The sequence below is a fragment of the Trichechus manatus genome, unplaced genomic scaffold (genome assembly GCF_000243295.1).
Source record: "Trichechus manatus latirostris isolate Lorelei unplaced genomic scaffold, TriManLat1.0 scaffold00001, whole genome shotgun sequence".
Classification (NCBI taxonomy): Eukaryota; Metazoa; Chordata; class Mammalia; order Sirenia; family Trichechidae; genus Trichechus; species Trichechus manatus.
The window spans coordinates 42,631,871-42,648,829 of NW_004443937.1; the positions used below are offsets into that span (position 1 = coordinate 42,631,871).

At 43.1% G+C, this 16,959-nt stretch overlaps 1 protein-coding gene across 1 annotated transcript in view; it reads left to right on the top strand.

Moving 5' to 3' along the window:
• Positions 1-13,379: 13,379 nt before the first annotated feature.
• SYNPR (synaptoporin) overlaps positions 13,380-16,959 on the top strand; it is a 407,308-nt gene continuing 403,728 nt past the window's right edge. Inside the window, exons 1-2 of the mRNA XM_004368658.2 lie at positions 13,380-13,397; positions 13,512-13,577. Of these exons, the coding sequence (XP_004368715.1) occupies positions 13,380-13,397; positions 13,512-13,577 (84 nt within the window). The remainder of the gene's footprint in view (positions 13,398-13,511; positions 13,578-16,959) is intronic.

Genomic DNA, 16,959 nt, shown 5'->3' on the forward strand with positions numbered 1-16,959 from the left:
TCTGCAACAGTTAAAAATGTCAGAGAAGGTTTCGCAAACTCAAATTTCTCATTGCTTAAATATTTATCATCTCAAACTATGGAATAATCGCTCTTCATGTAAACCAGCCAATAAAATGAGCACATAATTTAACTCATAATTCTACATGTGAAATCATAAGTAAGGGGAAAAAAATTTCCAAAGACAGCCTTCGGTAAAGAGGAAGGTGCAAGTCAGTGATAATGTGACCTTGAGACAGCAGGAGAAGAGCCTGAGTGACAGTGAGGGAATCAGCATTTCATGTTATTGATTGCTGATCAGATCAGACGATCCACTCTTGATATGTAGAACACGTATGTATGATTTTGATAATTTTTATGTTTATGTAAAAACATTCCTGGAAAATCTGAAACATTTCAGGAATTTAGAGAATCTAATCTTGAACCCATTACACCTACTCCTCACTTATTGACTATTTTGTTATCTGACATTTCACATTTATAACAATAGTAAAAAATCTGCTACCCGACTATTTTGCACATTAACGACATACATCTGACAGTAACGAATGCCGAGGGGCGTGGTGAGAGTAACGTTGGCTGTGATGGTTAAGGTTATGGTCAACTTGGCTGGGCCATGATTCCCAGTGGTTTGGCAGTTATGTAATGATGTAATTTGGCAGTTATATAATGATGTAGTCATTCTACATTTTGTGATCTGATGTGGTAACCTCCATTTTTGCATAACACTGATTTTCGCTTAACGACTGGTCTTTGGAACCTATCAATTTCGGGAAGGGAGGAGTGAGTATATAGCATGGGAGAGTTGAATGGAATTGTTTAGCATTTAAAATGAATGTCCCACGTGTACTATTTTTAGAAATTTCTGCACTGTGTCCACTGTAGAAAGTTCTTTCAATTTCTAACCAATTTCACTTGTATGCAATATTTGTGAAAAGACATTTTTATGATTTTAAAGATAGTAATAAAAAAGACTGAGAAGTTATTTATATTATTTAAGTATTCCATATATCAATTTCCCCAATTATAATGTAAATATAAATTCTATTTTCCTAATAATATAAGGAAGGAGCCCTGGTGGCATAACAGCTAAGCACTTGGCTGCCAACCGAAAGTTTGGCATTTTGAACCCATGAAGGGTCTCCACAGGATAAAGACCTGGCAACCTGCTCCCATAAAGACTACAGCCCAGAAAACCCAATTGGGCAGTTCTACTCTGTCACATGGGGTCACTATGAGTCGGAATCAACTCTGGCACCCAATAACAACAATATAAAGATATTTTCTTTTGGATCAGGAAATTAATTCATCCTTAATTTTTTCTAACAAATGCTTGACCTTGGAAAGAGAGGGGTGAGGGTTCAAGTTGAAACTCGTATGCACACAACTACTTCAAGATAAGGCAGGCACATTGTAGAATTTATGTAACAGCTACTCCTTTCTGGCTGATTTGTTTTTATTATTGACAATTTTTCACATATAAAAAAACTTTAAAATATTTGCTAGTAGAAACAGTACCAGATAAGCCTTCAAGGAGATCATTTATTCATGCAACAAACACTGGCTGTGTGCCTATTATGTGCCGGGTCTCTGATGAGACACAGTTACCAGAAAGGCAGCTCGGGTTCTGACCACGTGAAGCTTACACAGTACAGCGGAAGGATACGTACTGAAAAAGTAAATTGAAGCATAGTTGTTACAGGGAAGTAACAGAGTGCTATGGAAGTAAATGGCAGGGGCACCTTACTCAGTCTGGAGCATGAGGGTGGGAAACAGACACTAAATTAAGATAACTATTAAAAACTCGGCGCTAAAAGAGACATTTTCAAAGTACAGAGAGCCCTCAGATATGAGTGCCAGTTCTGATCGGCATATGACTAAGGGCGGTGGGACCCCGAGAGCTTTGCGGGAGTAGATGCCATTGGAGCTGGGCATTGAGGGACACTGTGTTAGGGTATAGTATAAGGTGTACTCTAACAACCCCCAAACATAATGGCATGAACAAAATGCTACCCTGTAACAGACCAGAGGTCAGATGACTCTATCATCCTCTAAACATGACTTTCATCTTTGGCCTCAAGGTGGCTGCGCCTGCTCTTGCCATTACTTACGAATCCCAGCCAGCAGGAAGAGAAAAAGGCAAAGGGTGCACAGGCCCATTCCTTTGAAGGACATGACCCAGGATGCATGTGTCACTGTGTCTCACATCCAGTGATCAGAACTTAGTTATATGATGACACCCAGCTTCGAGGGAGGTTGGGAATTGTAGTCTACCTGAATAGCTACTTGTCCAGCTAAAACTCAGTTCTGTTATTAAAGAAAGAGGAGAATGAATACTAGCAGACAAGTAGCAATTTTTGTTAAAAAAATTATTCCTTAAAGGATGTATATACCAAAAAATGGAACTTCCTCTTATGGAAAATAAAGGCATTGAATATTGATACCTTTTTGCACCCAGTAACTGCAGATGAAATTTGATGGCAATACAGGTAGCAGAAGGATACTTATCAAAACATGTATTTTTGACCTGGCCAAGAAATTCCACTTCCAGGAAACTACCAACAAACCTTACAGAATGTGGGCATATCTGTATTTACAACGATACTCATTGCAACATGAAAATAGATACAGTCTCCAAGTTCAACAACAGAAGATGAGTTAAGTAAATGATGGTGTATCTAAATAATTGAATACAATGCAGCAATTGAAAACAATGACATAGATCTGTATGTAATGACAGAAAAGTAACCATGATATAAAGTGAAAAAAGAAGGTTGTGTAATACTTTGTATAGCATTATCTCACTTCTGTAAAAAAAAGCACACCTTATATATATGCTATTTGAAATATATTTTATATATTTATTTGATATACATATATACACACACACACACATATTTATCTCTATACAGGAATTTGGTTAATTTGTTACCTCTGTGGAATGGAAGTAGGAAGAAGTAGGGGAAGAGAGACTTCTAATTTTACTTTATACAATTCTATATCACCTGAAATTTAATATGTATTACTCATAAATATTTTTCAATAAATAGAGCAGAGAGGATTCCAGAAAGTGTTAATGTGCTTGTATTTTTCCCTGTAAGCACACTCTGCATGCACATACACACGCACACACACACATACACACATATACACACACACACAACACACACACACACACACACACAAATACACACATACACATACACACATACACTTAACCAAAAAACATTACCTTTAATTTAACTTTATGTAAAGATAAAAAGCTATACAGAAGAAATTTCTCTCTTAGTTAATTTATAAGACACAAAGGAAAAAGTTACCCAACATTCATCTTGCTAGATGAAGAATTTCATTAAAAAAAAGTTCTATTTCTTACTCTACCATTGAACATAATGGGTCCCTGGCTAAAGAACTAATGGAACTAACAAGTCATTAAGTTTTTCTAGTTAAACATTTTTCTGTCACGTCATTAGTTGTTAATGTCTTATAGCATTAAGGACAAAAGAATAAATACTTTAGATATTTTAAAAACAAAATGGAAAAGTGCTTTTTTTAAATTGTGTTTTAAGTAAAAGTTTACAATTCAAGTCAGTCTCTCATACAAAAATTTATACACACATTGTTATTTGACCCTAGTTGCTCTCGCTATACTGACAGCACACTCCTCCTTTCCACCCCAGATCTCCCATGTCCATTCAGCCAGCTCCTGACCCTGTCTGCTTTCTCATCTCACCTCTGGACAGGAGCTTCCCATTTAGTCTCATGTATCTACTTGAGCTAAGAAGCACACTCTTCACGAGCATCATTTTATGTCCCATAGTCCAGTCTAATCTTTGTCTGAAGAGTTGGCCTCGGGAGTGGTTTTAGTTTTGGGCTAACAGAGAGTCCAGGGGCCATGTCTTTTGGGGTCTCTCCAGTCTCAGCCTAGCCATTAACTCTGTTCTTTTACTAGAATTTGAGTTCTGCACCCCACTTTTCTCCTGCTCCATCAGGGACTCTGTTGTGTTCCTTTTCAGGGCGGTCATTGGTGGTAGCCGGGCACCATCTAGTTTTTCTGGTCTCAGGCTGATAGAGTCTCTAGTTTACGCAGCCCTTTCTGTTTCTTGGGCTAATATTTTCCTTGTGTCTTTGGTGTTTTTCATTCTCCTTTGCTCCAGGTGGGTTGGGACAAATTGATGCATCTTAGATGGCTGCTCGCAAGCTTTTAAGACCTGACGTCACTCACCAAAGTGGGATACAGAACATTTTCTTAATAAAGTTTGTTATGGCAGTTGACCTAGATGTCCCCTGAAACCATGGTCCCCAGACCCCCACCCCTGCTACTCTGTCCCTCAAAATGTTTGGTTGTATTCAGGAAACTTCTTAGCTTTCGGTTTAGTCCAGTTGTGCTGACTTCCCCTGTAGTGTGTGTTGTCCTTCCCTTCACCTAAGATAATTCTTGTCTACAATCTAGTTAGTGAATATCTCTCTCCCTCCATCCCCACCTTCGTAACCATCAAAGAATGTTTTCTTCGAACAGTGCTTTTCTTAAGATGAAATGTTGTTGAAAAAAATTATCAGTGGTAAGACTGAAACAGGAGGACATATAAAGATTGAAAATGTGAGTGAACCAGTTCCCTAATATTTAGTTAGGTAATGGGATTGATGACTTAATAAAAGTCTCATCAATATCTCCAGCTTCCAGTTGTAATCTGAGAGATGTGTATTTTATACCTTGGATAATTAGAAGGTATAAAATTAGTTTAAACTCTTAAGAATTATTGGCTTCAATCTTGGCTTGGCCTCCACTTAGCTGTATGAACTTGGGCAAGTAGTTTAAATTCTCCTTGCCTCAATTTCCTTGTTGTAAAATGTGGATAATGATAACTAATTCATAGTGTTACAAGGACCTCATTATAGTGGCTGGCACAAAGTAACTTACAATGATGCTGTTGATGATATAGTTTAAGGAAAGGAGCCTTCCTTCCTACCTCCCTCCCTCCCTCCCCTCCCCTTCCCTCCTCTCCTGTCCATCTGTCCCCCCTCCCTACCACCCCATTCCTTCCCTCCCTCTCTTTCTCCTTCCCTCCTTCTCTCTTTTTTAGTGTTTATTATTTTAACCTGCCTTCTATTTTTGACAGAGAATCTGTAATTGTACCTTTCTTCTGGGAATTATTTGTCAAGCAGGTGTAAAAGTGCAGTGCGATGTAGTTTAGTAAAAAGCTAATTTTAGGTGTTGGATTTGTGCTCCTCTTGGTGAGAGGATCCAGAGCATCCTCACACAGATGTCCAGCTGTGTGAACGGACCTAGGCAGGCAGAGAATATAACAGTGGAGTGCCAACAGCCAATTTTCTAATATATTGGAATTAACTTGAGTTTGTTTGTTACTTGAAGGTTTAGATTAGGAAGGAATAAGTAAATGGGGAGTTAAAATTGCTGAACAGGGTAAGGTTTTCTCTTGCCGTTGTTCAGAGCAGATGCAAAAGCCATCTTGTCATATTGAAGCACAAAGTCTGAAGACCATCTGGAGAATTTAATAAAGTGAAAAGCATGCAGTCAAATTTGGGTTACATACTTCTATTAAAGATATGGTGGAGTCTATCTGATCTTTCCTGTCTTCATCACCTGTAAGATTTTTCATTCATACATATTTTCCCCTAAAACAAGAATAAAATGATTAGATTTCAAATATTGCCAAGTAAAACTATCTAAGAAAATGATAAAAATCCTGCCAAAGCTCTACTTAAAATCATCAGAAAAAAATTTTTGTTTGTATTATATTTGGAAGTATAAGTGTATCTGGAAGCATCCCAAATGATGTTCTGAATGACCCCTGGAGTCTTACCATGTTCTTATCTACCTCCAGATAAACTCCCAAGACCAGATGATAGGCTATAAGTTTAATGAGAAAAGACAAAGAAAGAAGAAAAATTGGGGAAAAAAGAAATGAGAATTTTGAAAAGAAGTGGGAAGAGAGAGAATAAAATAAATGATATGTGTTTGTGAGTAGTGGTTGTGTGATAAGCACTCAGGATGCTAATATCATAGACCATCTCCTTACCATTGTACATCATTTTTCTTGGCCTTTTCATATATATGCTTTACTTGTATTAACTCGTTTATTCCTTCTTACAAAGGAGCCCCGGTAGCACAGTGGTTAAGCTCTTGGATGCTAACTAAAAGGTTAGATTCGAACCCACCAGCCTCTCCACAGGAGAAAGGTGTGGCAGTCTGCTTCCATAATGATTACTCTATGGGGCAGTTCTACTCTGTCCTGTAGAGTCCCTATGAGTAGGAATCAACTCGACAACAATGGGTTTTTTTGGTTATTCCTTCTTACAAAGTGATGAGGTGGGCCAGTTATTTTCCCATTTTACAGATGAGTAAGCTGAGTGACAGGAGTTTACATGACTTCCCCAAGGTCACACAACTAGGAAGTGACGGAGCCCAGGATGTGGTGTACTCGGGCAGTCTGAGTCCAGAGCTTGTACCAGCATCACCTATTACGCCCGACCCCATCCCTGTGAAGAAGACTGTAGGCGAGACGCCTGCTTGCTTTGGGCCTCATTTACCTCATTCAGAGGTCGGGGTAGGTGGGGTGAGATTAACCCAAAGCTGTTGCGCTTTATGAGTCTATGAAAACATGGGAATAATCCAAGGAGAACGTCAAAAATGATGAGCATTTTGGAAAACACAGCTAATGATGAATGACAAAAATAATTAGAATGATTGAGCCTTTGAGAAGGGGAAGCAGTATTTTTTTTCCTGATTGTGTTCTAGTATGTTCACGGAATCGAAACAGTAGCAGTAGTTGTAGTATTAATAGTACTTGAAAATGGCACCCATCTTTATTTCATTTCTCCAGAGAAATTTTGCTTATGTTTCAGTAGGAAAATATTTTGCCTAAAGCTTGTGGCATTTTCAGACTTGCAGTGGAAAGTGTGTATCATCTTGTCCTTAGAAAGTTACGAGAGTAGGCAGAAGTTCCTGACACTGCTGTGTGCCATCCATAAACACTTAGCCAAGATGTTTAATTTATTTGAGCTTTGTGTTTTCTCATCTGCACGATGGGAGTAAGGACAGAGCATATTTATAACATAGATAAGGATATTAAGCAAGTTATGCTTATAGAAAAGAGCCTTGGTGGTGCAATAGTTAAAGCGCTCAGCTGCTAACTGAAAGGTTGGTGGTTTGAACCCACCAGCTGCTTCATGGGAGAAAAGACCTAGCGATCCATAAAGATTCAAAAAAACCCAAACCCGTTGCCGTCAAGTCGATTCCGACTCATCGCGACCCTGTAGGACAGAGTAGAACTGCCTCACAGGGTTCCAAGGAGCGGCTGGTGCATTTGACCACCAGCCTTTTGGTTAGTAGTCAAGCTCTGAACCACTGCTCCACCGGGGATCCCCATAAAGATTACCGTCTGCAAAACAGGGTCATTATGAGTCGGAATCGACTAAATGGCACAAAACAAAAACACGCTTATAGAAACACAGCACTCTATCCAGCATCTACTTAACACATTGCAAGAGTCATTTTTATTATTACTGTCACTATTATTATTCTCTAGGGTGAATGATGTATCTTTCGACATTTTTGGTCCTCTAATTTGAATGTATTCAAGCCTGGCCGTATTTACTCAGATGTCTTTTGTTTAAAACAAAGATGGAAATAGAAATAGTAACAGTATTGTATGATGAGAATTCACATTGGCCATCCACATTTGAACTGTTATATCAGTTACGATGGCTAGTTAAGAATAACCCTAGAAGCACCCTAGGAAGATCATGGAACCTAGTTTTTCAATGAAGTTTTAAATCAAACAAATACACACATCCTTGCACACTTTATTGCAGTCATTCAAGACAAAAATATAAAATAAAGATGACTTTACTGATCTTTGGGTTCAGAGATAATGCAAAATTTACTGTACAATTCAAGTGGAGGTTTTGAAAATATTTCTGTACCGACTTCTGTCCTGGATATCAGTAGCTCTGTGAAGCCCAACACAGTTACATAAACATGCCATGGCTTTTGCTTTCAGACTCAGGGAAGATTTGGGAAGTTCAGGTGAAGAGCATGAGCGGAGTTACACATGTAACATCTTGACCAACTGCCATTTATTATGTCCAGTATTTCAGGTTTCATAACATACGGGCAGCGTTTCCTTCTGTATTAAGTGTCTATGAACAAAATTGAACATTACCTTTTTCCTCTTTACCACAAGAGACATAGGAAGATGAAATCCAGGTATAAACCTCCTTGAGACCGTGATTTAGTTTGCCTGAATGATGCAAGCCCTTTTATTGCAGCCTTACTACGTGGGTTTTTGTAGGTTAGGTTCAAGGGCAGCCCTCTTTGAGGTTGAAAATGGTTGGGTTTTTTCAACTGGATTTTTTGTTTATTTGCTTGTTTTAGCAAATACCAAGCTTTATCACATTGGGCTTAAAGTATTCCCCACTGCAGTGTAAGCTGTGTGAAGGCAAGAATCTTATCAAGCTGTTTACAGCCTCATCCTTAGTACGTGAGACAGGGATTTTGGCCTACAACTGGCACTCAGTCCTTACTTGTTGAATGAGTAAGTCAGAGGTTCTCAACCTGAGCAGTATCAACATTTTCCAGAGTATCTGCTGTGGGGGACTGTCTTCTCCACTGTAGGATGTTGAGCAGCATCCCTGCCTCTACCCACTGGATGCCAGTAGAACCACACCCCCAGCTGCAACACTCAGAACTGTCTCCAGACCTTACCGAGTGTCCCTCGGCGGGAGGGAAGGGCGGTTCTTCCACCGAGAACCACCGCAGTAAATGAATGGCTTGTGCTGGCATGTCAAAAGAAGTCTACACAGCTATGAGTCCCTGGCCCAAAGCAAAAGAGAATTTGGAAATTATTACATTTATGTAATCAACATAGGCCACTAAAATGGATCATTTATTCTGCAAAAAAGTTAACTCTATCTTTAAGCCATTGCAATAGATTTGTTAAAGTGGAAATCATCTTTCGCCATCTTGGGGCAGAAGAGAGTCACCCTCAGCCCCTGATAGCAATCTGTGTCATCGTCTAGATCACCCTCCCATCCCTCCCAACCCAGTTCTTCACAGAACCTAACGTTATTTCTAGGTCTGAATGGAATGGTTCTAACCCCCAAATCTACAAAATACTTAACATTGCAAATGTGATATGCAACTCTGGGTTATTTTGGTGATGCAGCTGTTGGAAGCTCATACATTTCTGGAACGTGAAAAGCATCCTCTGACAATGTGCAATTGTTGTCTAAGCTATTACATTGCCATTTGCCACAATTCTGGCTTCCTTCACATGATGTTTGGAGAACTGGGAAAAAATGCCACCATATTAGCCAGGAGGGATGTTGGGTGTGAAGAGGGGCCTGAAGGGATAGGCTCAGTAATCACACTTTATGTGCTAAGTTCTCAGCTCCAATGGAATGCAGGGCGATATTTTAAATAAATCACTATCCCTGTTTAAAGAGAATACAAATGTTGAAATGACCTTGGGCAAGTTAATTAGCCCTTTTAAACCTGGATATACTATTCATAAAAGGAAGGACTGCATTGATGCTTAAACGATGTAGGTAAAGTACTTAGCACAATGCCTGGCATGTAGCAGGAACTCACTAGATGTTGTTATTGTTAGGTGCCATCAAGCCGGGTCTGACTCACAGAGACCCTGTGGACTACAGAATGAAACACCGCCCAGTCCTGCACCGTCCTCACAATTGTTGTTATGCTTTAGCCCATTGTTGCAGCCACTATGTCAGTCCATTTCACTGAGGGTCTTCCTTTTTTTCGCTGACCCTGTATTTTACCAAGCATAATATCCTTCCCCAGGGACTGATTTCTCCTGACAACATGTCCAAAGTATGTAAGACGTCGTCTTGCCATGCTTGCTTCTAAGGAGCATTCTGGTTGTACTTCTTCCAAGACAGATTTGTTCCTTCTTTTGGCAGTCCATGGTATATTCAATATTCTTCACCAACACCCCAATTCAAAGCCGTCAATTCTTGAGTCATCATTATTCATTGTCCAGCTTTCATATGCATATGATGCAATTGAAAATACCATGGCTTGGGTCAGGTGCACCTTAGTCTTCAAGGTCACATCTTTGCTTTTCAACGCTTTAAAGAGGTCTTTTGCAGCAGATTTGCCCAGTGCAATGCGTCTTCTGATTTCCTGACTGCTGCTTCCATGGATATTGATTGTGGATCCAAGTAAAATGAAATCCTTGACTTCAGTTTTTAATCCGTTGATCATGATGTTGCTTACTGGTCCAGTTGTGAGGATTTTTGTTTTCTTTATGTTGAAGTGTAATCCATACTGAAGGCTATGGTCTTTGATCTTCATCAGCAAGTGTTTCAAGTCCTCTTCACTTCCAGCAAGCAAGATATTAGCTATTATGACACTTATCATCATTATTTAACATATACAGATGCTATACCCATTAGCTAGTTGACCGTGATGGAAATAGGGATGAAAAGAGGAGGTCATACAGACTCTGGGTTGAATCTTGATTTAGCTGCTTATTAGCTGTGTGAAGTCTTCAATGAATCAGCTTAGGTTATGCTGTGCTGTAGTAACAGAAGACCCGCAAATCTCAGGGGCTTACAACCCAAAATGCATTTCTTGCTCAGCTCCATGTCCACCAAGGTCTGGGTGCAGCTCTGTTCCATATCAGCCTTACACTGGGACCTGGGCTGACAGAGCAGCTTCTGTGTAGACATTGCATTCATCACAGTACAGGGAAATAAGCAAGCTGGCAAGTCATGTGTTGGTTCTTAAAACTTCTGCACAGAAATGCACTTACTACCTCTTCTCACATTTCATTGGTCAAAGCAAGTCACATGGCAAATCCTGAGTTCAAAAGGGCGAGGATATATAGAGGAGGGGCAGGGATATATAAGGGAAGGGCACTGCAGAGAGTGGTAGAACCATCTTCCACGCCTCTGGTGTGGACCTCTGAGCCTTCATCTTCACTTCTGTAGAAATGTGAGGACTGAGAAGTGTAACTAACACACGTTGAAAGCCTGTGATGTGCTGGACTCTGTCCTAGATGTTTTATCTACAAATCTCATTGAGTCTTCGTAACAGCTAGCTAAGATAGGTATTATTGGTTCCATTTTACAGATTGAAAAACTGAGGTCTTGAAGAGGTTACGAAACTTCACCCATCAGATGGTATACATGAATCGCAGGGCACACACTTAAGTGCTTGATGATGTTCCTTCTCTCCCCCTCCCACTGTGGTTACACACGGGCTTCTTTTTTAAACACTGTTTCTAATGGCTTTAGACTCTGAATGTAGGCAGAGCAGCAGGAGTAAAGCTGGCTGACTGCAGATGGTACAGCTGGCCCTTTGGAGCTATCGTACTCACTAACTTCCTACTTATTCTCTAACAAATCCACGGGCAGGGGGCATCTACACTGGACACTCTCCCTCTTAATTTTACCCTCCTCCCAGGCTGCAAATTATTCCTTTCTATCTTTCTCTCTCACTCCTAAATATTAGACGGCCCTACACACACCCGTACACATAAACTCCAAACCTTTTGGCAAACCTTTGTAGTAAACAGATGGACGGTCTGTGTTGCTGGGAGACCACTTACATGGAATCCAGTCCAAAGAGAGTGAGAAGGGAAGAGAGCAGCAGCTGTCTGGTGTAGTGGCTGAGGGCTCTGACTCTTTTTTCTGACTCCTTTTTAAATTCACTTCTGGCTTCATTGTCTGCTAGCTGTACAGCCTTCAACAGGCCACTTTTATGAGCCTCATTCTCCTCATCTCTGAAATGGGAATAATACTACCAACTTGAGGGAGTTTTGTGCAGATTTAATGAAGTAATGCTTGTAAAGCCCTTAGCACAGTTTCTGGCTCACAGAAAGAACTCAGTTGTTTTGATGTTGTTATTATTTATTATTTTCTGCAGAGTTAGCAGACCAAGGGAGGAAGAAGTGTGAGCCACACTTCATAAGGTCCAAGAAAAGAGTCTGTGTAACTCTGGGTGGGAGGAGTCAGAGTCCTATTTATGATTAATTTGGGCTCAGATCTCAGGCAAGGACTGGGGGAGGAGGACTCGAGGTTGAGTTATCTGAATAGCAGGTCCTGGTTAGCGTCCAGCAGCTGTTCCACCTTGGCTAGTTCAGCCTTGCTAAGTCTGTTTTCGACTTTTAGCGCATTACCAGTTACTAAAAACCAACCAGACCCACGGACATCCAGTCGATTCCAGCTCATAGCGACCCCACAGGACAGAGCAGAACTGCCTCAGGGTTTCCTAGGCTGTTATCTTTACGGAAGCAGACTGTCACATCTTTCTCCGGCAGAGCAGTTGGCGGGTTTGAACTGCTGGCCTTTTGCTTAGCGTTTAACCACTGTGCCACTAGAGCGCCCTCCATTACCAGTTACTACTTTCAAAAATGGGCATTACTCGACCAGTTGCCGTGGAGTTGAATCTGACTCATGGTGACCCCGTGTGCATATAGGGCAAAATTTGAACCTGACTCCAACAATGGCAATGAGGATTAGCTGCCTGGCACATGGACCAGATTCAAGGTTTGTTTCCCCCCCTTTACTCTCCAACGGGTCCCCTCTGCCCTCACCTCTCCAGGCTGGACTGGTCGCCCCTGCTGTGTGCCCGCAGCCCCCCTGCTGTGTGCCCACAGCCCCATCTGCCCTTGCATCACAGTTTAGTCCATATTGCAGTTACCTCTCTGCCCCTCTGCCTACCCTCGGCGACGGGGCAGTGCCTCTCTTATTCTTCAGTGTATCTCCAGGCACTGCCTGGCCACATGGAGGCCCTTCCGTAAGGACTTGAGGAATGAAGAGTCAACAGATACTCTTTCTTCGGTGCTCAGGAGTCACCTGAACTCACATACCTGCCCCCTGGAGAATGAAGGGTGCCTTTCCCTTGCCTGGAACCCCATTCTTCAGGCGGGGAACCATCTTGCTGAGGGTGCTAGCCGCTTTCCCCTAGCCAACAGCCGCGAAGTTTCCCCGGAGCCCGCGGGCACCCGGGTGCGCGCCGCTGAAGCGGCCCCGAGGTCTGCCGGTTCTGCCTCGCCCACCGCCTCGCCCTCCCCTCTGGAGCTCGCCGCTGGCCAATTAGAGCCTTCCCCTGCGCTCCGGCTTCCCCCTCCCCGGTAGCCTCTCTCCCACCCCAGCTCCCACCTCGCTCCCCCGCCCAGCGGCTGGGTCCCCGGCGCGCGGCGCAGACGGAGCGGTAACCAGCCGGCGCCGGCGGCTGGGTCTCCAGGTCCCGCCCTCGCCTCCTGCTCCGGGGCCTCGCTCCTCGAGCTGCGCCTGCAAGGGGCTTCCGGCCCTGAGGACGAGGACGGTGCCCGTCGACCTCCAGTCTTAGGGGGAACCGGTGGGGGAGAAGATTAGCGCAGAAGAACCATGGACCCTGTGAGTCAGGTAGGGCAGCGCTGGGCTGGGCGGCTGGTGCTGGGGGACCCCGCGGCTCCGGAGATGCGTCGCAGCCCCTTCCTCACGCTGTTTTTTTCTCTCTTTTGGCTCTTTGATCGGAAGCTGGCCTCAGCGGGCACCTTCCGGGTGCTGAAGGAGCCCCTTGCCTTCCTGCGAGCCCTGGAACTGGTGAGTAGGGGTGTATATGGGGAGGGGGACCGAGGCAGCGAGCGGTCGGGGGAGGAGAGGGCGGGTGGGGGGCTCTGGCTCAGATCTGCCCAAAGCCCGGCGTTCAGCCCCCTTACTTCAGCCCTCCCATTCCCAGAGCCAAGGTGCTATTCTGAGGTGGCGGGGACAGGTTCCAGGGACGCTGCTCAACATCCTACAGTGGAGAAGACAGTCCCCCACAGCACATGCTCTGGAAAATGTTGATACTGCTAAGGTTGAGAACCTCTGACTGACTCATTCAACAAGTAAGGGAGCCTGGACGATTTGCAGGCGCTTAGACCAAGTGTCGTCAGCTCACCTCACCGCTTGCAAACGCGCAGGGGCTGTTGAAAGAAGCCTCCTGGGAAGGCAGGGAGGGGAGCAGATGCAGGAGAGCGCGGGGGCGCTGCCCCTCACCTGGGCCCTTGCCGGGCTAAGGGACGAGAGGGGGGACCTAGGGCTGGGCGGAGTGGCTGAGAGGACTTGGCCGGGCTCGGAAAGTTGGCCAGCACTAGGCAGCTCCCGGCTCAGACAGGGATGCTGGCGGTGCTCGAGTCGACCTCTGTGAGGGAGCTGGGCGGGCAGAGACGCAGTGAGGACCCTTGAGATGCCGGGGTAGAGAGCAGGACGCCTTTCCAGTTACGCTTTTTCTTCTCCCGCCACTCCTCCGCAGCTCTTCCTTCCGAGGTCTCAAGAGGAACCCACCAGTCTTCCTTGGGTGCGTTTCTTCAGGGACTGAGCTTTAGGAAATTATATTTCTCCTCTGTTATGTCCCTTTTCAAAAACTGCCCTGATAGGCCTATGCTACTTGTCTCTAGAGGCGTGAGACACAGAAATGGTTAGCTCACGGGGCCACCGAGCAATGCCCGTGGTGCTGGCTTGGATGATGGTTATTCAGAGCGAAATCTGCAGGTCACACGTGCCCTCTTGCGAGGAGCTCTGAAAGGCAAGCGAAGCTATCTGAACAGAAAGTTCAAAGCCTGTCACGTAGCATTAATCACAGGGCCTAACACCGACGGGCTAGGAGATTATGTAAGAGGGTGTTCTGTGCCACCAGGTCTCAGCTCCAAGGGCTGGTATATCTGGCGCTTGCTATACGCCTGTGGCTCGGGTTTGCATGGATGATCCACAGGATAATCACATTTGCGTGTTTGTAGACCTGGGTAAAAATGCACGAATAGATTGAGCTGACATACATCGAGGCAGTGTTTAGAAGACGTAAACTAGTGGTTCTGATCTGGCTGTTGAGAAATTGGTTTTCCTTACAGCCAGGTTGAACAAAGCCAGAACTGCTCACAGTCCAGGAAGCTTTCAGTTGGCTTTCTCAGAATTCTGCCCACATTCATTCATTCAGCTGTTCCATAAATATTTACCATCAAAGAGTGTTTCTTTTGATCAAAACAATACCTTCTTTGCCAAGCCATTCTCTCTCAAAACAAAGTTCAAAGATCTGACATTATTTTCTAACCAAAAACCAAAAAACCAAACCCACTGCCTTTGAGTCAATCCTGACCCATAGTGACCCTGTAGGACAGAGTAGAACTGCCCTATAGGATTTCCAAGGCAGTAAATCTTTATGGAAGCAGACTGCCACATCTTTCTCCCGCAGAGCGGCTGGTAGGTTTGAACCGCTGACTTGAGTGCTTTAACCACTGTGCCACCAGGGCTCCTTATTCTCTGACATAATCCTTTATTGTCTTACACTACTCTTTACCTGAAATACTGGCTTATGTTTTCTCCAATCCTGCTGGAGCATTATTTCTTGCATTACTCACCACACAGTCTTTACTGGTATATTTTAAAGTGTATTCAATCTGAACTTGTTTAAGATGAAGATTTCCAGACTTCCAGACACCAACTAAAATCAAAATTTGGGGATGGTGGATGCCCATGAATCTGCATTCTAAACAAGCTCCCTGGATAATCTAGTGCACGTTGAAGTTTGAGACCCACCACCCTAAGCTATAACAGGCCTCCCTCTATCCCCCACCCCAGACCCACTGGGGTCAAGTCAATTCTGACTCATAGCAACCCATAGGGTTTCCAAGGCTGTAAATCTGTACGAAAGCAGACTGCCACATCTTTCTCCCATGGAGCTGCTGGTAGTTTTGAACTACTGACGTTTTGGTTAGCAGTTGACTGCTTTAACCCCTGAGCCACCAGGGCTCCTTCCACCCCTTAAAAAAACAAAAAAACTAAAAAGCACTTTTTACCTTAATGCTCTTGCTATTTCTGTTTACACTACAGAGGATGCCCTCACACCCCAAGCCTGCAAAGTAGTATTTGTCTTTCAACCCCAGCGTAACCATTCCCTCTTCAGTAAATATTTCTCTCATATATACTCCTTGTTTCCTCTACCACAAATTGAATGATTCACCCCCATTCTTTTGGCATCCAAGTATTTTATTCGTTCTATGAGAATGATAATTATCACATTGCGTTATAATTTTTTTCTTGGTGTGTGTGGATATGTGTGTGTGTGTGTGTGTGTGTGTGTGAAACAGTGAGAGAGTAAGCAAGAGAGAGAAATACAAGAAAAGATAAAAACATAAAAATACTAACAGTCTTCCTTCCTCTGCTAGGCATCTAAGGAAGAAGGGCTTTTGCTTGTAAATCAGTTATCAGACTTTCATTTCTACAACAGAATCTGAATAATGGGCAAAGCAAACAAACCAAACCATTGCCATTGAGTCGGTTCTGACTCATAGCAAGCCTATAGGACAGAGGAGAACTGCCCCATAGGGTTTCCAAGGAGCAGATGGTGGATTCAAACCGCCCACCTTTTGGCTAGCAGCTGAGCTCTTAATCACTGCGCCACCAGGGTTCCCAATAATGGGCAAAGGAAACTTAAAAATCCAGATGAGTTACGTTGATCTACATTAAGGTAAAAACATGGGAGCAGGGAGATAGGAAAAAGCTAGCTGCTGAGAAAGCTTTTTTTTTCTTTTTTTTTGTAATTGGGCTGTTTCTTCTAATGTAATTCTATTTTGAGATGCTGAGATTGGACCACATGGGAATGCATATTTAAACAGGTTACACTTGAACAGTGTCTGTATCACATGCTCTTTGTGATTTGAGATCATTTTATCTGTAACACCTAGAAAAATTCCTGTCATATCTATTTACTCGTGAATGTTATATGTACTGAACAGAATTCTGTTCTTTAACATAATCACTAACCAATTTTAGTGTTCAAAGATAGGAGATACCTCTGCTGAATTCATTTGGTTTTTAAGACATGCTTTGGGTGTAAGCTTTCCTTAAGTCTTAAAGTTTGACTTGGTTTATACAATTTTTAATACAGTTACAAGCAAACAACTCAGATGAAGAGAAGTATAGAGGATGGGGTGAGGCTGTAGGGGGG